The sequence below is a fragment of the Acomys russatus genome, chromosome 29 (genome assembly GCF_903995435.1).
Source record: "Acomys russatus chromosome 29, mAcoRus1.1, whole genome shotgun sequence".
NCBI classification, from domain to species: Eukaryota; Metazoa; Chordata; class Mammalia; order Rodentia; family Muridae; genus Acomys; species Acomys russatus.
The window spans coordinates 47240001-47261493 of NC_067165.1; the positions used below are offsets into that span (position 1 = coordinate 47240001).

At 56.7% G+C, this 21493-nt stretch overlaps 2 protein-coding genes across 4 annotated transcripts; both read left to right on the forward strand.

Annotated features, from left to right (window-relative positions):
• Positions 1-269: 269 nt before the first annotated feature.
• Mxra8 (matrix remodeling associated 8) lies at positions 270-5157 on the forward strand. Its single transcript, XM_051171042.1, has 9 exons — positions 270-699; positions 1707-2009; positions 2212-2313; positions 2416-2886; positions 3224-3382; positions 3461-3500; positions 3572-3651; positions 3725-3805; positions 4363-5157. The coding sequence occupies exons 1-9, from the start codon at positions 651-653 to the stop codon at positions 4386-4388; spliced, it is 1311 nt and encodes a 436-aa protein (XP_051026999.1). The 5' UTR covers positions 270-650; the 3' UTR covers positions 4389-5157.
• A 3975-nt stretch (positions 5158-9132) lies between these two features.
• Positions 9133-20041, forward strand: Dvl1 (dishevelled segment polarity protein 1). 3 transcript variants are annotated; one of them, XM_051171038.1, is made up of 16 exons: positions 9134-9381; positions 14750-14819; positions 14975-15096; positions 15320-15423; positions 15673-15811; positions 15928-16021; positions 16095-16164; positions 16490-16629; positions 16705-16781; positions 16870-16937; positions 17041-17193; positions 17766-17897; positions 17996-18163; positions 18245-18451; positions 19147-19185; positions 19619-19748. In XM_051171038.1, exons 1-15 carry the CDS (start codon positions 9212-9214, stop codon positions 19155-19157), a joined length of 1725 nt encoding a protein of 574 aa, XP_051026995.1. In that variant the 5' UTR covers positions 9134-9211; the 3' UTR covers positions 19158-19185; positions 19619-19748. The 3 variants fall into 3 exon arrangements, with proteins under 3 accessions (XP_051026994.1, XP_051026995.1, XP_051026993.1); XM_051171037.1 differs by lacking the exon at positions 19147-19185 and having other exon boundaries at positions 9133-9381; positions 17041-17118; positions 19619-20041; XM_051171036.1 differs by lacking the exon at positions 19147-19185 and having other exon boundaries at positions 19619-20041.
• Positions 20042-21493: the final 1452 nt, after the last annotated feature.

Below are 21493 nucleotides of genomic sequence, written 5' to 3' on the forward strand. Positions count from 1 at the left end.
AAACTCAAGAGTCACCTGCCTCTGCCTCCCAGGCGCGGCCCGCAGGCCTGCCTGGATGATCAGGCTGCTCTTGATCGTAAAGATAACTGGACCACAGTGCCACCATGTTGTCCCCAGGGAGGCCACTATGGCTCCAGAGAAGAGCACAATAAAATCACCCTCAGCTAAAGTAGAAACTGGGAGAGACACCTGATCTGGCAGGGAAAGCAGCCCAGGTGCTCTGGCCTGGCTGGTCACAGGGGACAATGTCAAAGCAGGGCGTGCTGGCCATTCACCCTCAAACAGCGGTTCTGCTCAAGCTCAGAAAGTTTACCAGATGCTTGGCACCCACACGGCCTCAGGAATTCTCACATCCAGGCCACTCATCTGTCCACAGACAGAGCTACTGCCCCTCCCCAGGACTGACCAGTGACTGGCCGAGCCTCCAACTCAGACCCTCCCACCAACTGGGCCTGGACAGGGTGGCTGCAGCATTACAGGCCAGCCAAGGATGGGGGAGGCCGAGCACCAGAGCAGCGCAGTGGGCGGGGCACAGACCCGGCCCAGGTCTCCGTGATGTCAGCGGGCGCTGGCAGGGATAGGGGGTCGGCTGTTTTTCTGGAGAGTTAGAGCTGAGTAAGACAAAGCGGATCGCCGTCCCTGCAAGCGCCATGGAACTGCTGTCCTGGGTCTTGCTGTGGAAACTGGTGCTTCTTCAGAGTGAGTGTGAGAGAGTGGGATGGGCGTGGGGCAGTGAGAGGGTGAACTGTCTGCGTTCGGGCTGGGCGGGGTGGAGAGCCCTCATCAAAGAAAAGGACTGGGCTGGATGCCTCAAAACAGCAATTCACCGATAAGGGTATCCGAAGCGTTCAGATACTCTAAAACAAACTCCAGAAAGCCTAAGTGGGGAGGATGTACCCTGGGTGCCTCCGGTACCGACACTTTGTGTGGCTCCAGGGCCAGCTGCTCAGGGTGCAGTCCTCCCCGATGTGGGGAGAGGTGTCCGTGGGGCTGACAGCTAAGGGGCCAGTAGAGTCTGTTCCAAGCCCTTCTTCAGGGCCTCCTGGCCCGCGTTCTCTGTCCTGCTGACCGGGCACATTTTCCTAAGAAGCCTGGGCCCTAAGCTGCTTCTCTCCCGCGGTATCTTGGGGCAGTGGTGGGAGATCAGAACTCGCTCCCCAAGTCATCCGTTGGGACTGTAGGCCTCTCTGCTCTTGAGGAAGGCCAGCAGGGTCTATGCTGCACCCAGAGTGGGGGACAGAACCGGGCCATGAGTGTCTGAGGGCTCAGCACAGAATCGTAGACTTCTGGCTGGCTCAGTGTCACGCTGGAGCAGTTTTGATAGACCTGTTGCTACGATGTGGCAACGGCTACTTCAAGTTCACACCCTTCCCCACGACTCCCAGCCAGATCTCTGGTTTCCCCCTCAGCAGAGCTGTCCGTGTAGCCAGGAAGGTGACAGCCCTGACTCTGCAGCTTGCCTTCCAGAATTTAAGTGTTATCATGGCAACAAACTGCCATGACTGCAGGAGGCCAGTGGGCTGTAGGATGCAAAGGTAAAGAATGCCTACAGCTTTATTCCTCCTCTCTCCTTCCAGGCCCCGCCGTCCTCTCCTCAGGTTAGTAGTACCCCCTACCCAGCTGTGGGCCAGGCCCCTTCAGGGCCCACTCCTCTCCTAATCCATCCTTGTCTGGACTTCAGCCACTGACTCCCCCTTCCCGTAAAGAGCCCTTAGGGACCGCTGCAGCCAGCAGCTCTGTGGTGTCTGAGTCCGCGGTGAGCTGGGCAGCCGGGACCCAGGCGGTACTGCGCTGCCAGAGCCCGCGCATGGTGTGGACCCAAGACCGGCTGCATGACCGCCAACGCGTGGTCCACTGGGACTTAAGCGGTGGCCCTGGCAGCCAAGGGCGCCGACTTGTGGATATGTACTCGGCTGGTGAACAGCGCGTGTACGAGTCGCGCGATCACAGCCGCCTCCTGCTGTCGCCTTCTGCCTTTCACGACGGCAACTTCTCGCTGCTCATCCGCGGTACGCTATGGAATCGTTTGGTGGGGGCTGAAACTTTGGCAGAAAGTGAAACTTTGGCCGGGGTGGGGCAAGAGGATACAGAGCCTCAGCCTTTGTAAGGGCGGAGCATTGGGGGGGGGCATGGAGAGGACTGAACCCTTTTAGGGGAGGGGCTACGGTGGACTATGGGTCCCACACTCTGAGGTTATCTTTTGCGAAGCAGCTGTGGAGGAGGGCGACGAAGGAGTGTACACCTGCAACCTGCACCACCACTACTGCCACCTCTACGAGAGCGTAGCCCTACGCCTTGAGGTCACCGACGACCGTGAGTGTTACCATCCTTTGCGACTTAATCCCTATGCCCCCGAACTCCCCGCATCTCCTTTCTCACCTCAGTGATCTGACTGCCTCTCTCGCGCATCTGCAGCCCTGTTAAGTCACGCGTACTGGGACGGGGAGAAGGAAGTATTGGTCGTGGCCCGCGGCGCGCCAGCACTGCTGACCTGCTTGAACCGTGGGCACTTGTGGACTGACCGCCACATAGAGGAAGCGCAGCAGGTGGTCCATTGGGACCGCCAGCTACCTGGGGTGCCACACGACCGCGCTGACCGCTTGCTTGACCTGTACGCATCTGGCGAGCGCCGTGCCTACGGGCCACCCTTCCTGCGTGATCGCGTAGCAGTGAATGCTGACGCTTTTGCGCGCGGAGACTTCTCCCTACGCATAGATGCGCTGGAGCCTGCAGATGAGGGCATCTATTCCTGCCACCTGCACCACCACTACTGCGGCCTGCACGAGAGACGAGTTTTCCATTTACGGGTCACCGAGCCCGCCTTTGAGGCGCCAGCTCGGGCCTCTCCGGGCAATGGGTCTGGTCACAACAGTGGTTCTAGCCCAGGTGTGTGTACAGCCTGCCGGCTCTGAGAAGGGGCCCTGGTATGACGTAGGGTGCTAAAGGTATTGCAGAGGACCTTTATTTCTTTTCTTATTGTTGTTGTTTTTTGTGGGGGAGAGCTGGGGGGTTATTTGTTTGTTTTTTGCTTTTGTTTTCCGAGACAGGGTTTCTTTGTGTGGCCTTGGCTGTCCTGGAAGTACCTTTGTAGACCGGGCTGGCCTCCAACTCACAAACTCAGAGAGGTCCACCTGCCTCTGCCTCCTGGGCCATAAGATTAAAGGCATGGGCCACTACCGCCAGGGCTTGCCGAGGGTTTCTGATGCTTGCTACTTATCTGTAGGTCCCACTGTAGCCCGAGGCCACAGCGTCATCAACGTCATTGTCCCAGAGAACCGCGCACATTTCTTCCAGCAACTGGGCTATGTGTTGGCTACGCTGCTGCTCTTCATCTTGCTGCTCATCACCGTTGTCTTGGCTACGCGCCATCGTCACCGTGGCGGTGAGTCTGGGCCCTTGGAATAGAGGGGCCAGGTTAACCGGGGACGGTGAGCCCGACACAGTAACTCTGTCTTCACAGGATGTGAGACCTCAGACAAAAAAGCTGAGAAGTCAAAGGGGTAAGTTCATCTTCTCAGCTCCCTCGCAGACCTACCCTGCCCCAGCCTTCTAAAATGCCGTCTCCCTGTAGGAAGGATGTGAACATGGTGGAGTTTGCTGTGGCCACAAGGGACCACCAGGCTCCTGATAGGACTGAGGACATCCCACTAGGTAGGGGTGGGGCCCACAAGGGTCCAGGGGAAGTGCAGTTTTCGGGTGGCACTTATTCTTTCCTCTCAACCAGATTACAAAAACAACATCCTGAAGGAGAGAGCTGAGCTGGCCCATAGCCCGCTGCCCGCGAAGAATGTAGATCTGGACAAAGGTGAGCATTGGAGGGAGACCCCAACACCCCCAATGCCCCCCAATGCCCCCAACGCCTCCCAATGCCCCCAACACACCCAATGCCCCCCAATACCCCCCAATGCCCCCAACACCCCCAATGCCCCCAACACCCCCCAATGCCCCCAACACCCCCCAATGCCCAACACCCCCAACACTCCCCAATGCCCCCAACACCCTCCAATGCCCCCAACACCCTCCAATGCTCCCCAACACCCTCCAATGCCCCCAACACCCCCCAGTGCCCCCCAATGCCCCCAACACCCCAAATGCCCCCAACACCCCCAGTGCCCCCCAATGCCCCCAACACCCCAAATGCCCCCAACACCCTCCAATGCCCCCAACACCCCCCAGTGCCCCCAATACACACAGACACACACACTCCCACAGGAGACTACTCCCATGACCCTATGGATAGGAGACCCCTGCCGTCTTTTCTGAGAAGGCCTTGGGAAGTCATGCTAAATGTGTTCGCTGACTTTCCACTGGGACTAAGGGGACAGAGAGCAGACACTAGCTAGCCATTTTCTTGGCTTCCAGAGTTCAGGAAGGAGTACTGCAAATAAACGGACCCTGAGCTTCTGGCTGGGCCAGTAGCTGTGTATCAAAGGACATCTCCCTGACCCTTCTGTGGTACTCCCGGCTCCTTCTCAGCGGCTGGTCCTGCTTTCCTAGAAACTTGGCCTAAACTTGGCAGAGCAGCTGCCAGCACTTTGCTCTTCCAAGAATCATCACCCTCATCTTGGTGAGCAACTGTGGCTTCCCTGGGGACTCTGCTATAGTATGGTTGCTGCCCTTCAAATCACCTGTGCCCACTGGTGGCTGTACCCCAACTTTAACACAACAAAGATCCCTTGTTAATGTCTATCACACGCAAAGCCCCGCATGGCCTCTTCCTGCTAAGGTCAGGAAGACACTTAAGCATTCCAGTTAAGACTCCTCGCCACCAGTTCAACTCACTAGCCACCGTGCTGGGGGTCTTCCTGGACTATATATGCACTATGCTCAGAGCCCTGCTGTCATATGTTTTACTCATGGGCCCTCCTTGCTGCTTTGGGCCACTTGGTGCCGGCCCATGGCCCTCTCCTTGCTTCTGAAGTCTTTTGGCAGAATGCCTTCCAAGAGTTGCACCAACACTTACTGGGTACCAGGTGACTCTTGGCCTTGACATCCCTCCCTAGGCTAGAGTCTGGGACTTGTCCTCTGTTTTGGGGTGACGATGGGGTGAAGAGGGATCTGAGGGGCCTGAGCTGCCACATCAAACAGCTATTGTTTGCTCCTGCTGGGGAAGTTTTTATGTGATAATAAAAGACACATCTGATTTTTAGCCTTGGCCTTGCCACTTCCCTTCTGTTCAGGGAGGACATGTCTGGGCCTCGGGAATCCCTCAAGTGATCTCATAATCTTCGTCTGGGGTTCACTGTCCTTCCCTGCTGAGTGGAAGGTCTCTGTCTTGGTCCTTCTAGGACCAGATATCCTGTGACACAGGAACCAGTTTTCCATGATGAGGGGCTTTCAGTTCATTTTCTGAGAGAGATAGAGAGAGAGAGATAGAGAGAGAGAGAGAGAGAGAGAGAGAAAGTATGTGTGCATGCGTGCGCATGTGTGCGAGAGCGCAAGAAGGAGGGGAGCATGCGATGACAGAGGGGGACATAGGCCATAGAAAGAAATGGTGTTAGCTTAGTTCTTTGAGAAGCCGATGCCAAGACTGAGTAAAAGGAAGAAGCAAAGCTGGCAGACAGGTTCCCCAAGGACTTAGGTCTAAGGAGATTTGGGCAGCAAGAGCCCCAAGAGGCAGGGCTTGGCCAACAGGACCAGGTATTGGTTTTCAGACACTGACCCCCTAGGACTAGCCAAAACTGGGCCCTGCTGTGTGACCTCAGCGGACTCAGAGGTCAAAAAGCAGCTAAGAGAGGGCACAGACCTCATGTCTCACTCTTTCTTCGAAATTTTTTTAAAATTTGGAGCTGGAGAGATGGCTCAGCAGTTAAGAACACTGGCTGCTCTTACAGAAAACCTGGGTTCAGTTCCCAGCACCTACATGGCACCTCACAACTGTCTGTAACTCCAGTTCCAGGGGATCTGACACCCTCATACAGATTTACATGTAGGCAAAACACCATACACACAAAATAAGAATAAATCATTTATATATATATTTTAAAAAGCCTTCAAAAAAATTAAAATGGATCAGGGCATGGTGGTGCACGCCTTTAATCCCAGCACTTCGGGTGGCAGAGGCAAGCGAATCTCTGTGAGTTCTAGGCCAGCTTGGTCTACAAACTGAGTCCAGGACAGCCAAGGCTACACAGAGAAACCCTGTCTTGAAAAACAAAACAAAACAAAAATTAAAATGTATCATTTTATGTGTATGGGTGTTTTATTTGTACGTATGTTTATGTACCATGTTTGTGCAGTGCCCATGGAAGCCAGAAGAGGTGTTCAATTCCCTAGAACAGATGGTTGTGAACAGCCATGTGGGTCTGGGAACCTGGGTCCTGTGGAAGGGAAGACAATGTGCTTAACCACTGAGTCTGTTTAGCCTCCCCTACTTTCTTTCTTTCTTGTTTTAATATTTATTTATTATGTAAACAGTGCTCTGCCTGCATATATACCTGCACACCAGAAGAGGGCACCAGATCTCATTGTGGATGGTTGTGAGTCACCATGTGGTTGCTGGGAATTGAACTCATGACCTCTGGAAGAGCAGTCAGTGCTCTTATCCACTGAGCCACCTCTCCAGCCCCGTCTCCTACTTTCTAAGCATGTTATTAATTTATTTATGTGTATGTCTTTTGGACATGTGTGTCACAACATGCATGGAGGTTAGTTGAAGGACAGCCTGGTCTACAAAGTGAGTTTCAGGACAGTCAGGAGAAACTGTGTCTTGAAAAACCAAAAAAAACCAAAAAACCAAAAAACAAAAAACAGACCACCACCACCAACACCACCACCAACAAATAAAAATAAAGTAAAATAATAAAAAGGAAGACTTTCAGGTTCTGTCCTTAAACCATATGGATTATGGGGAAGCAAACACCTTTACTGACCCTTTTTTTCAAAATAGTATTTTATTTATTTATTTATTGCCCAGCTTTTTTTTTTTTTTTTTTTTTTTTTTTTTTTTTTTGTTTGTTTGTTTGTTTTTCGAGACAGGGTCTCTCTGTGTAGCCTTGGCCATCCTGGACTCACTTTGTAGACCAGGCTGGCCTCGAACTCACAGCGATTCGCCTGCCTCTGCCTCCCGAGTGCTGGGATTAAAGGCGTGCGCCACCACGCCCAGCTGCCCAGCTTATTTTTGTTTGTCTCACTATGTACCTTATGTAGCCATGGCTGGCCTTAAACTCACAGATCCACTTGCCTCTGTTTCCCTAGTGCTGGGATTTAGATCAAAGGTGCACGTCATCACATCCTGCTTTGTTAATTTTTTCGTTTATATTGTATGAATGTTTTGAGATGTAGAAATGGTATGAATGTGGAGGGTCTGAGGACAACTTGGAAGAATCCATTCTCTCACTCCTTGGGTGACTTTCAGCCTGCACTCTATTTGGGTCCTGGGCTTCAAGCTCAGACATGGCAGCCGGTACCTTAAATACTGAAGCCATCTCACTGGTCCTGTTTCTTCACTCTTGCCCACTTCCAATGGGCAATGACGGTAGGAAAGGACCTCAGAGACCCGTGGAGGTATGGTATGCATCTCTCAAACTAGTGGCCTCTGGTGCTATCTGAGGTCACATCGCTACTGGACAAGGCCACTCCTGGGAAGGCACAGGCTCTGGCAACACAACCATCTCCTCTGCAGTGATGCAACCTGCCCCCACCAGCATCAGTACCGTGGCTCCTACCAGACCTCTGGCTTTCTAGGTCCTCCTATAATTCGGGGTGTCTGGGCTGCGGGGATCCTTTCAACTGAGTGCTTCTGACTGACAGGCCAGTAGTGGCTTGTGTTTGGCCTGAGGGGCTCTCAGAAAAGATTGTCTTCCTTCTGTCTTGGGCAGAACCTCTGAGACTGTCTTGCCTGGTTTCTTAAGGTTACATCAGTGGAGATTCAAGGAAGAAGGCCAACTGCTGGCAAATGGAGTATGGGTTCCCAGGACAGCAGGTCCCTGTTGGGAGTAAGGGCGAGCACTCTGCTTAGCCTGACTTCAGTGACCTTTAGTGTGCTGTGCATTCAACGCCTTCTGTCTAATCTCTGGGTCCTGTTTCCTCATGCTTTCCTAGTGGCGGGGAATGGACCAAGGTCACCATAGGCATCCTTTCTTCCCACCACTGGCCAGTATTGTATGCCTGTCCCCACTCTTCCTACTGGCCAGGGAAGGACTCCCTCTAAGAGCCTTAGGCCATCCTGGAGTGTAGGCATTCCTGGTCTTCCTTGGTCTGGGGAGGAGACACCTGGCTAATTCGATCTACAAAGTCCAGTGCAAAGATCCGTTTGGCTTCAGCCGCAGCCTGGGCCTTGCCTGGACATCGGTGCACACACCTGTGATGCCACTTGTATTCCCTTGAGATTCTTGGAGATCCTAGGGACGAGGCCGTGGACATAACTGAGCTCAGGAGTAGCGTGGGGGCGCAGTGAGGCTCTCGTTGTCTTGGGCTAGACTTAGTCCTTGTAGTGGCCAGTGCCTCCGGAATTGGGGATTTAGGAGACTCTGGGATCGGGTGGGAGAGCCGGGACCTGCCTAGCCGCTGTACTAAGCTCCTCTGCTCCCTGGCAGACCTTACTGGCTCAAGGGGAGCGACCTCTTCAGGATCTCTCTGTCTTTCCGGGGTAGAGCGTGCCCATCTGCCCACAAACCTCAGACAGACCCAGACGCCGCAAGAATTGCTGCTGCCCGTTGAGAATCTGGGCGAGCGCAGGGTAGGGCTTTGGCTCCGGGATCAGGGAACTCGGAGCCCCGCCCCAAGCCAGTGCTCAGAGGGACCCGACTGGCTGGCCAGGCCTCCTGAACCCGGCCGCTCCCACCCGGGTCGCCCCGCCCGCGCGCAAGCCGGAGCCCAGCCCCATGAATCCGCTCTGCGCGTGCGTGGTCCCGCCCCACCCGCGCTGCGGGCGGCCAGTGACGTCACCGGCTCCGAGGCGCCCTCCGGCGGCCGTGCGCACAGCCCCGCCAGGCGGTTCTGGAACAGCCCGAGGGGGCGGTGGGCCGCAGGAGCCCTCGGAGCTGCCACCCTCGCGCCCGCTCCGGGGCCGGCAGCGGATGGGCGGCCGCGGGCCGCGGGGCAGCAGGCGGGGGGACGGGTGCGAGCCGGGACCGGGTAGGGCGGGCGCGCACAGGGGCCGCGGGGCGGCCGGGCGGGGCGCGGGCCGGCGGTTTGGGAGGGCGCCCCGCGTCCGAGAGGTGAGCCGGGCCCTGACGCCGCGCGGGTTCCGCGTCGCCGCTGCCGCGCCATGGCGGAGACCAAAATCATCTACCACATGGACGAGGAGGAGACGCCGTACCTGGTCAAGCTGCCCGTAGCTCCCGAGCGCGTCACGCTGGCGGACTTCAAGAACGTGCTCAGCAACCGGCCGGTGCACGCCTACAAATTCTTCTTCAAGTCTATGGACCAGGACTTCGGGTCAGTGGGCCGCGCGGCCTGGACGGGAGTGCTGGCCCTTCCCGCGCGCGTGCGGTGGCTGCCGGGGGGCGGGCGGCCCGCGCGGGCACGAGCTGGCACCTGTCTGCGCCCGCAGGGCTTTCGGGTCTGGGGACGTCAGAGAGCGCCCCCGGCGCTAGCAACCCCGCTGCGCTTCTACAGCAGGTGTAGGCAGAGTCCCTGCGCCCTGGTGACCTTTGGTGTAGGTATATACTTACCTGTCTGTGGCAAGCTGGGGATCTGAGCGTTTGACTACTCTCTAGGTAGGCCAGAGAGTTCTTTTTGATGGACAGGCGAGGGCCCAGGCTTTCTGACCGTCATCCGGTGGTGCTCCCGAGCCCAGCTGGCCCAGGTTGGGTGCCGAAAGCCGCCCCCTCAAAGCTAACCCCCTTCTGTCTGGTTAAGCATAGAGCCTGTTGCATTCCTCCTCTATGGGTGGGATCCCGGGGTTCAGGGCTACCCTTCAGGATGTGCAGTTTATGGGGGCTGGAGAAGAGTTGGGGGTATGTGGCTCCCAGCACCCAGTGTGGAATGGGTGGGTCATAGGCACCCATCTGTTTTCTGGAGCTTAGAAAAGTTTCTGAAGAGCGAAGACAGACTCCTCCCGGCCCCCGTAGAGTCCCTGTGGCAAGGCAGAGGTCACTCAGTGCACCCTGCCCCCTTGGTTCCTGTGCCTCTGTCCCTTGTGAACCACACAACATTTGCGTTCCTGGGAGGTGCTCAGGTTATCTGCTGACTTGAGCCAGCTAAGGTAGTGTGTTTCCTAGCTGCACTGCTGTGGTGGCTGTCTCAGGATAAGAGACTTCCTACCTGAGCTAAGCTGGGCCTCTGGGACAGTGAGCCAGGGACTGACAGTGCAACAGAGGCCTGACAGGGCACAGCCACAGAAACCTGAGTCCATGGCTTGGCAGTGCTTGAGGGCGGGGAAGGGGGCGCATGCTCAGGCCCTGTGGGTAGAGCAGGTGTGCTTGGTGCCCTTGTGTGTGGCCATATCTCAGGGCTTTGACATTGAGACGATTTCCTGGATTCCATGGTGGCAGGCTCCCTGGACAGTCCATGGGTCAGGGTCAAGCTCGGACCAGTTTCTGACCCTTGGCATCTAGGCAGGGCTGAACCTGAGTTGGATAACTAGCCCAGTCTCTTGCCTAATCCAGTCCCTGTGCCCGGCCACTGGGAAAAAGCACAGGAGAGTGTTTCTCCAGAGCTTGAAGGTTGATGTTCCCCATTTGCCTGGAGGTTGGTCTTCCCTCTCTGGTCTGTCTCTGCTCTTAGGGACAGGTCAACTCTGGATCTAAGTATTGGTGCATTTTGTTTTAAGTATATTATTTTAGCAGAAAAATCACCAAATATTCTCACAAACGTGTGCCCCTAGGATGTAAGTGGTGAGGAGCAGACCCAGACCTGGGTTGCTTTCTGCTGTACATTCTGCGTGTCTTCCTGAGGGTACCTGCCCCTCTGCTCTGATAGCCATGTAGGGTAGGATGTGCCAAGAGCAGTAACCCAGCATCAGCTCGTGTGGTTCCCCACTAAGCTGTGCTTGTGGTGGGCTTGGAGGACCTGCCCCTGGCTAAGGAGGTGGGGTGGCAGATACGGGTCTGGGCTAGGAGGACACAGAAAGACACAAACAGCAAGCATGGCAGTAGGCCTCTGACTTGGACTTGGTGCTCTGATGCCCTAGTGGCCTTGGGAGCCTGGAAAAGGAGCCCTCATCCCACCCCAGCCCCAACTGCACCCCTCCTTTCCTTGCCTGAGTCCTACCTACAGAGCCCCAAGGATACCTAGAGAAGGAAGGGAGCTCAGCGGGGCTGCCTGAGCAGGGCAAGTGGCCTCAGGGGTGGCCTCAGACTATATAGGGTCTGTAAAGAGTACCCTAGTGAGTCTAGGTCTCCTACCCTACTCTAAACCAAAGCCGGCAACAATGTAAGGAGTAGAGTCTGCCCTGGCCTGGGCCCAATTCCCAACACGTATCTCTGGCCAAGAAGGTGAAGGTCCCTGTTGACGTCCACTATGGGCAGCCTGTGCTTGTTCTGACCCTGGACCCCAAGGCTTTGGAGCGGGACTTCTGGGCTTCCCGTGGGCCCATGGAGGCGTCTGATGCTTGATCTGGCCTGTGGCAGAGGAGTGAGTACGTGTGGCTCTTGGACCTGCTACTGGGAACGTACTGCTGATACCAGACGGCCTGGTATGATACTAAGGTCATCTGCCTGGCAGTTGCCCCAGCCTCATCTCTAGCTGGAGGGAGGCAGGCAAGGGTAAGAGCTGGGAGCCCTGTACTCTGGGGTCTTCTGCTTGTTGGCAAATGTTCTGAGGGCTCCCTGTGCCTGGGGTCAGAGACTTAGCCTTTCCGTGTTCCATGTGCCTCCCTACTATTTATTGTGAGAGTCTAGGGATTCTAATGTGTTCCCTGAGCTGTGGGTTCAGGGCCCGTGGGATAGGTTGGTAGAAGAGTGGCTAGCTATGGTCAGGGATCTGTGTACATCTGTCAGTTCAAGTTCATGTATAGGAAGTTTCCTTAGGCCAAGAGCCCAGTCTACACCAGTGCTTGGTAGGACTTGGACCCTCCTGTGGGCACGCAGAAGCCCCTTGAAGCTCAAGAGACCTCTATGGCCTGTGTCTGTTTGTTCTTTCCGTCTCTGGCTCGTGTATATGGGAATTGGCGTGGGGCTGTCTCAGGGCGGTGTCACTAGAGAGGTTGTCTCTGCATTACTGTAATCCTTTTTGGCCTGGCTGTGCTGAGCTCCAAAGGGCCTGCCTCAGAGCACATTTCCCCTTGGGGTGGATCACTGTGTGTGTTAGGCAGAGCCCAGTGATCTCTGTAGGAATTCTGCCCTCAGAGTAGCTGTGCATGCAGTCAATGGAGACATACTGAGCTCGGCTCTCTTCTTGAGAGGCTAAGCACACAAGGCTCAGGGTAGTGGGGAGGTTTGTGTGCCTCCTCCTGTCTTGTTATGGAGTGCCCAGGAGGCTATACCACAGCTGTGGCTAGCATCACATACCTAGGGCATTCATTTCTGCCTCCTCCTTCCCCCCCCACCCCCCATGGGTATTGTATGTTTGTCTTTTGCATAGACATGGGTGGGGTAGGATCAAGATTATCCCTGGGATCTGGGGCAAGCCCCATCCTCTTAGTACTGTTCTGCCCTCCTGGCCTTCCTTCTTGCTCTGACCCCTAGGTAGAAAGCGGGACTTGGGTTGCTTAGGCTGGGAAGACTAAGGAGCGGGGCCTTTGGACCCTAGAGGGCTGTCTTGGTAGGGATTGGGAATAACAGGGACCTCAAGCTGGCCATGTCACGGTAAGGGTCCGGCTGAGTAGGCGCTCGCTGTTCTGGGTGGGATGCAGTGCTGCTGGGGAGCCAGTCAGGCCCTATTGTGGGTACTAGTTCATATGTCTCTCCATGGGTGAGTCAGAGTGGGTTGGGGCTGGGGTGTGCCACGGGGAAGGCTGTTGGTGGGTCTACGTGGGCCTGAGGTTAGGGGCTAAGGTGAGGATACCTGTCTGAGTTTCTGTTGCTGTCAGGATCCGCAGAGATAGCAAGCGTTCTGCAGGCCCTGGTGCACCAGCTGCCACAGGCAGTGCCCTGTCATTCTCAAGAGAAACTTCACCCCAAGCTGGGCAGCCCCAGGTCTTCCTGTGGTGGCATCTTCTCATGTGGCTGCCTTGACCCAGGCTTGTGAGTGGAGCAAGCCACAGGGCTGTGACGTAAGATTGGGGTAACAGATATTAGGGGGTTCTGGGAAGTGTTGGGGTTCTACTTCATTGATTCAGAGCTCTCATAGGCACATGGAAGCAGCAGTAAGATCAGGAAAGTGGTTGGGATGTACTTTTGCTTTCAGGCTGTCCTCAGCCCTAGGTCTGTACCCAGCAAGTGGACGGACAAGGGCCGCATTCCCTAGAGAGGATGGGATGTTGCTCTGCTAGGGCTTCCTGCAATCTGCTGCTGCCCTGTGGTCCTGGAGTGGCAGGCAGAGGTGGCCCTGCCCCTGGCATTGGGCCCATTGAGCCACAAGTCTGTTTCCTGTCAGGTGCACTTCCAGGACCAGTCTGGTTTTCCAGCTCCATTCAACTCAAGTTTTGGGTGTGGAAAATCCCACTCTGCTAGGTGGAGCTGAGTGCTGGGGCGAGGGTGAGGGGGTGGAGAATCTAGGGCCTGAGGAGATAAGTGGAGGCCTGCTCTTCCCAGCTGCCCTTTCTGACCTGCCCTGGCTGCTGTCCATGCGTTTTTGAACACTGACCCTAAGCTTTCTGGCTTCTTTCCCAGTTCTCATTCCCTGACCCTTTGTATCCTGCTGGGCTGAGCTTGGTTCTTTTCTAGCCTGTCTGACCATGGAAGCATTATTAAGACAGGCGGGGATGGGTGTGGTCAGTAGGTACAACCAGGGCCTGGCCAAGTCTGTCCCTAAATGCCCTTCCAGGTCCCCAGATAGAAGCCAGCCATACCCCAGCTAGTTGGCATGACCTTGTGCATGGGGTCCACTTTGTCTTTCTAACTGGGTAGATGACATCCTCCTGACCCTCTCACATCTATAGAAGGGCGTGGCGGTCCTTGTACCTCGTACCAGGCAGTCCAGGTCCTGCTGTGGGCTGGGGGAATGTGGGAGGAATTTCAGGGTCCCAAAGGCATGGAGCACCCTGAGATGCTGATCTTACACCAGGCCTAGGAGTGCCCCAGAGATGCACAGAAGGTGTGTGCTGGGAAGGTGAGGAGTCAGTGGGCCTGCTGTAAGCAGGTAGGGTGGCTGCAAGAGTGTGCAAGCTGCTGCTCCTATACCTCCTAGTCGAAATGCAGGGTTGGGAGGCCTTTCTGGAACTAGTTGGAGTTGGAGCTTATGTGGTACATGGTGGGATTTGGGGTGAGGGGCAAAGAAGAGCCATAGGTTGTCCCAGGCACCTGGATGGGTAGAACTACTCTCCCTAAAATAAGGAGTCTGAGATCAAGTGCCATATGTTGTGGTGAGGCAGCTGTTGGGTCCCCATTAGCAGGTATCATAGCTAGAGACAGATGTAATATAAATCCCGGGGCCAAGGAAGCTGAGGAATTAGTGTCTTTCCCTGGAACTCTTAACCTTGTCTGACTCACCAAGGGCTAGAGGCTGACTCTGGAAGTGAACAGGAGTCCTAGGATGGCCTGTCATGAACCCTCACATCTGTCTACCCCAGTGCTGAGGGTCAGGGGCCTGGGGCCAGCAGAGAGCAGCAGAGCCCCGAGAAGAGAAGAGAATGCCTTAGTTCACCCCGTGTTAACATCTTTGGCCTGGCAGGGTCCCCATTGCTAGGCCCAAGGGTGAGAGCTGTCTCTCAGTGCCCTTGGTGGACCCAGTGAGCTGACCTCAGAGTCTTGTTTGACCACAGGGTGGTGAAGGAGGAGATCTTCGATGACAATGCCAAGTTGCCCTGCTTCAACGGCCGGGTGGTTTCCTGGGTGAGTCTGTGGGCAGCCCCACCAGATGCAGGTGAGGTCTTCCTGGGAGAAGTAAAGTAGCCAAACAAAGGTAGGGCAGTGGTTGTCATCTGTCCTGGGTACCTGTGGGGGTGGTGAAGCAGATGGGCATCCAAGGCCTCGCTCTCCTTTCACAGCTGGTCCTGGCTGAGGGCGCTCACTCGGATGCAGGATCCCAGGGCACTGACAGCCACACGGATCTGCCCCCACCCCTTGAGAGGACAGGTGGCATTGGGGACTCCAGACCCCCCTCCTTCCAGTAAGGCCCCTAGCAGGGGCAGAGATCTGCCACTGCCGGGTACTTGCTACCCAAGACCTACCTGGGAAGAGCGAAGCTGACAACAGAGGAGGGGCCTGCAGTTGGGTGGGAGGCACGTTCTATAACTGGGGTCCTACCTTGTGGATTGGGGACTAGTTGTCATCTGAGGACTGGTTGCCAGCAGCCTGGTCTGCCCAATTCTTCATGCTTCTTGTCTGTGCAGTCCAAATGTTGCCAGTAGCCGTGATGGAATGGACAATGAGACAGGCACAGAATCCATGGTCAGTCACCGGCGGGAGCGAGCCCGACGTCGAAACCGTGATGAGGGTACTGTAGCTGCGTCTGCCCAGCTCCGGACCCCAGGCTCCCCTTGGTACCCCTCGCACATACTCCTCTGAGCCCCTGGAAATACTCCACATACTCATTCAATCAGTACCCCTTACGTAGAGGCCCCAACTTGGTACTCCTAGCCCCTGTGGCCTCAGACTTGCTGCATCAGCTTTGAGATGCACGGGCCACCCTCATTCTGTGACTGCTGGAGTCCCACAGTCACATGGCACCCTGTTGTCCCCACAGCTACCCGGACCAATGGGCACCTGAGAGGGGATCGGCGTCGGGACCTGGGACTGCCTCCAGATAGTACATCCACTGTCCTGAGCAGTGAGCTTGAATCCAGCAGCTTTATTGACTCAGATGAGGAAGACAATACAAGCCGGTAGGTGGCGTGTGCATGTGCCAGTGTGTGCTGGAGATTCAGGGTTAGAGTGCTGCCTGGCTGTAGACATGTGTGTCCTGTGCTTTTCTGACTTCTGGCTTCTTGTCCCTGCCCAGACTGAGCAGCTCTACAGAGCAGAGCACCTCCTCTCGGCTAATTCGCAAGCACAAATGCCGCCGGCGGAAGCAGCGCTTGAGGCAGACAGACCGGGTAGGCAGCCGCAGGTGGATTGGGTGTCTGCCCCGAGTGGTGCCACACGGCCCCTCACTGGGTCCCTCCGCAGGCGTCCTCCTTCAGCAGCATCACTGACTCCACCATGTCCCTGAACATCATCACTGTCACTCTCAACATGGGTGAGGCCTTGTGGGCTGGTGGGTGTTTGGTGGGCACAGGCCTGGGAGCCTTGGGGGCCCGCTCACGGCCCCTCCTGCAGAGAGGTGGGGGTGGGCACAGGCCTGGGAGCCTTGGCCTGCTCACGGCCCCTCCTGCAGAGAGGTGGGGGTGGGCACAGGCCTGGGAGCCTTGGGGCTGCTCACGGCCCCTCCTGCAGAGAGGTGGGGGTGGGCACAGGCCTGGGAGCCTTGGGGCCCCCCCACCCCCGCTCACGGCCCCTCCTGCAGAGAGGTGGGGGTGGGCACAGGCCTGGGAGCCTTGGCCTGCTCACGGCCCCTCCTGCAGAGAGGCACCACTTCCTGGGCATTAGCATCGTGGGTCAGAGCAACGACCGGGGTGATGGCGGCATCTACATTGGATCCATCATGAAGGGCGGGGCCGTGGCTGCTGATGGCCGCATTGAGCCAGGCGACATGCTGCTGCAGGTGGGAGCTGTGTGGGGACTGGGGACAAGACGCGCCCCCATCCCACCACCAGTCCTGACCCCACCAATCCCATAGGTGAATGATGTCAACTTTGAGAACATGAGCAATGATGACGCTGTGCGGGTGCTTCGGGAGATCGTGTCCCAGACGGGGTGAGGGGGGCTCCATGTCGGGGGGGGAGAGGCCTGGGATGGGAGGGCTTGTGCGGGCCTCACGCGTGTGGTCTGTTGAACTTTGCAGGCCCATCAGCCTCACAGTGGCCAAGTGCTGGGACCCAACCCCTCGGAGCTACTTCACCATCCCAAGGGGTGAGGGACCCCGTGGAGGGGTGGGGTAGGGCGAGGTTCCTAGGCCCAGTCTGAAGCCTCTGTGCTGTCCCCTACTTACTGTCGCCATGTGGTAACTACCCAGCTGACCCAGTGCGACCCATCGACCCAGCTGCCTGGCTGTCCCACACAGCAGCCCTGACGGGTGCTCTGCCCCGCTATGGTACGAGTCCCTGCTCCAGCGCCATCACACGTACCAGCTCTTCCTCACTAACCAGCTCAGTCCCTGGCGCCCCACGTAAGTGGCAGCTCACAAGAGCTCCCCCTCCCCAGGAAGCTGAGGCCAAAGGACAAGGGTCATTCCAGCTCTGAGCGTTGGTGCTCATCAGAGCTGTTCCTGGGGGCCCATTACATGTGATGTGTCTGTCGAGGAAATGCATTCACAAAGATACATAGCCCACCATACTGGCCACCTGGATTCGTTGAAAGCTCCTGCCAGGCCTGTACTGAGGACTGGGAGGACACGGGAGCCTCTGCTTTGCTTTCCGCTGCCTAACATAACTAACTGCCTGAGCTCCCCAGGGAGGCGCCCGGGGTGGGGATAGGGGGTTGGGGAGGGGGAGGGGGGTGGGCAGGGCCCGCTTGCCCTGTGTACTTGGGCTTTGGGACTGGGGAGAATGTCCTAGTTTTAGCTCAAACATTTGATGAGAGATACCGCCCAAAGGTGGGAGGTAGAGGTTTGATCCTGTCCCCTGACCCCAGCCCTGTGGAGGCCCACACTGTGAGCCTGGGCTTCCAGCCTCAGGCAGTCCAGAGCTCAGCCCCTGCCTGTTGGATGCTTGCCTGGGCTCAGAGAACTGTGCTTTGCAGAGCTTGAGGAGGCACCACTGACAGTGAAGAGTGACATGGGTGCCATCGTCCGGGTTATGCAGTTGCCAGACTCAGGACTGGAGATCCGGGACCGTATGTGGCTTAAGATCACCATCGCCAATGCTGTCATTGGTGAGTCCCTGGCTGTGTGGGAAGGACCCAGTCTGTTCTTCATTTTGGTGTACCTTCCCAGGGCTCAGCTACCCTGACTCTCATGGGCCTATGGCCAGGGGCGGATGTGGTGGACTGGCTGTACACACACGTGGAGGGCTTCAAGGAGCGAAGGGAGGCGAGGAAGTATGCCAGCAGTATGCTGAAACACGGCTTCCTGCGGCACACGGTCAACAAGATCACCTTCTCTGAACAATGCTACTATGTTTTTGGTGACCTGTGCAGTAGTGAGTAGAGGGTCATTGGTGGGGATTGTTGTGGGGCTCATCCATTTGCCCTCACTTACCCCTCCCCTCCCTTCCTGCCAGACCTCGCATCCCTGAACCTCAACAGTGGCTCCAGTGGAGCCTCAGATCAGGACACACTGGCCCCACTGCCCCACCCATCAGTACCCTGGCCCTTGGGTCAAGGCTACCCCTACCAGTACCCGGGCCCCCCGCCCTGCTTCCCACCTGCCTACCAGGACCCTGGCTTCAGCTATGGCAGTGGCAGTGCTGGGAGTCAGCAGAGTGAAGGTGAGAGTCATGCCAGCCCCTCCTCTACTCCCACTCCCTGGCCATGCCTGGCCCTGACGCTGCCCTCTGTGCTCCTGCTGTGTGTTTGGGTCCTGGTGGGTCCCACTCAAGAGTCAGTGTGTAGGGCAGGGAGGGGGTTTAGGTGGTGCCCGACTGTGGTGGGAACAGGCTGGTGTTCCAGGCAGCAGAGACAGGAAATGACGTGGCAAGAATGAGGGTGAGAGAGAGCAGCCAGGGGCATGGAGTAGAGTCACTCTAGGCCCCAAACTACGGGGAGAATGGGCTTTATCCGACCTGATACCTGCAACCCAACAGTGCGCCAGGCAAGAGCATCAGACAGTGTGCCACTAGGTATCTCCCAGGAGCCGACCACAGACCTTGGCCAGTAGGTGTCACTGAGGAACGGGTGGGCTGAAGCCCAGGTCTTAGGCAGAGTGCGGCAGTTAGGCCAGCGGCCATGCTACAGGGTGTGGAGACAGATTCAGGCAGCCAGCTTTGGGGACATGGGATGGGAGAGAGGAGAGGTTGAGCCTGAGGGTGGCAGTGCCTGAGGGAAGCTGCTGAGTGACTGCTGACCATGGGCAGGCGCTTGCATGTACCCAGGTTCAGCTTGGCCCACAATAGTCCTAGTTAGCAATTAGTAAGCCCTGGACTGGTGTGTGACTTGTGCTATCCCTTGCTTTGTGCTGGGCAAGCCTTAGACTGAAGGACTAGCAGAGTGGACCCTCGGGCCGGTAAGCCAGGTCCCCCTGTGTCCTTCTCAGCATGTCCCCAGCCAGCACGTGTTTTCAGGTTCCCACTACTTCCAGGATGGGATAAGCAAATTAGGGTGCTGGGGTTGGGTGGACAGTGGGACTTCGGTGGTAAACCCAGGATGGCTAACGGAAACACTGGGCACACAGGGCCTTCACTTAGTTTCTCAGCTGTAATAGCCCTCGGTTCAAGCATTGGGGTTAGGTGTAGGGTGCCAGGCTGGCCCCCATAATCCCTGCTGCCTGCCGCTGCCCCTAGCTTCTCGCCTCTCAGCTGCCCGTGGTATCTGCATGGCTGTCATTTCCCTACCACTCCCAGGCTCACCAGGTCCTGCCCTGGCTGTGTGAGAGCAGCTGGTGGTCCTGGAAGTGGCCAAGCCTAGTACTGACTCTGTTGTCTCTTCCTTCCTCCCAGGGAGCAAGAGCAGCGGGTCCACAAGGAGCAGCCATCGGACCCCAGGCCGAGAGGAACGCCGGGCAGCTGGAGCTGGGGGTAGTGGCAGTGAATCAGACCACACAGTACCAAGTGGGTCTGGTAGCACCGGCTGGTGGGAGCGTCCTGTCAGCCAGCTTAGCCGTGGCAGTAGCCCTCGAAGTCAGGCCTCAGCTGTAGCCCCAGGGCTCCCCCCACTGCACCCCCTTACAAAGGCCTATGCAGTTGTGGGTGGGCCACCCGGAGGGCCACCCGTCCGGGAGCTGGCTGCTGTTCCTCCAGAACTTACAGGTAGCCGCCAGTCCTTCCAAAAGGCCATGGGAAACCCCTGTGAGTTCTTTGTGGATATCATGTGATGGTCAGCCAGTGTCTTCAGTGCTGCCTGTGGCGAGTCTGTGGCCCTGCTGTGCCGGGAGCTCTATGGATGCCTTAGCGGTGGCCAGCCAGAATAGGTCAGCTGTGGGGTCTTGGCCAGGGCAGAGGGAGCAAGCTGTAGAGGAGGGGCTGAGGGGCAGCCACACCACCAGGATATTGGCTTGACATCCTGCCTGTTCCGGGGCTGCTGGTGGGGGTACAGCTCCAGAGTCTGTAGAGTCTTTCAGTCCTCAGCACAAGTCTCAGGGACCACTCCTGGTTCCTTTTTTGGAAGTGACCTCCATTTAGGACAAGAAAGGCTCTCTTGGGCTCTGTTCCTCCCCCCCCCCCCAAACTCTCCCAGAACTGTGCTCCGGGGTACAGGCTGACTCTCACTGAGTTCATGGGCCTCACCTGTCAAGCCAAGGTGAGGTTCTTGAGGGGTTAGACAGAGCCCTCAATCTCTCTGGCTGCCCAGGTGGGGTCTAACTTATTTATTTATTGCTAGCCTGCCTGCTCTGAGGGTGACAGCTGGTTACCCAGTGGGGGCAGTTTGCATGTCTCTTATCCCCACCTGGTACTCAGCACAGTTTATACTGAGAGTATGTGGGAGACAGGAGGGAGGCCTGGCACCTGTGTACCGTCTCAGCCTCAACGGAGGGGTGATTCAAGTGAACACAAGAGCTACAGAGATGGGGTCGTGTCCTGTCATTGCTATCCTGATGGCTGCCCATCGGCACGTGCCACTGCCATCCTGGCACGGCAGCCCACACGTCTACACTGTAGATACTGTGTCAAAGTCTGAGCAACTGGGTAGTTCACATAGAGCTGCTTCTGTGTAAATGCTATTTTAAACACTAAAAAAGCGTTTAATTTTATGGGACTGATGTGTGGCCGTGTTCCTCTTTTCTCCAGTTGCGCTGCTCCTGGATTCAGGTGTGGGGCCAGTCCAGAGCTGACCCAGGCCTGGTCCTGCCTGGGGATGGACGGTGGCCTTGTCCCTCTCTGCCTAGTCATGTGGCTCTGTCCCTGGTGCTGGCTAGTCACAGGGGCCTTGCAGGCAGCTTTTCTGTCCTTGGTACTAGAAGCTGATTGTAGGGGGTCCTGGGTGCCTGGTGCTGGCCGTGGTGCTGATGTATACCCCTGTGTATGCTCTGTCCAAGGTGCTGGTGGCAACCTAGTTCTCCTACAGGCTAGGGCTCAGCCAGGAAAGAAGGAGGCTGGCTATTGCCTAACTTCTGAGTGCCTTCTGCCTGCTGGCTATTTTGTTGTGTGTGTAGTGTGTAGTGTGTAGTATGTGTGTGTGTGGTGTGTGTGTGTGTGTGTGGTGTGTGTGTGTGGTGTGTGTGTGTGTGTGTGGTGTGTGTGTGTGTGTGTGGTGTGTGTGTGTGTGTGTGGTGTGTGTGTGTACTGTGTGTGTACTGTGTGTGTGCTGAATGAGAGCCCCCATGCTGGGCATATCCAGGCAAGTAGTACTTTCTGACCTTCCAGGGTCTGCCTGGG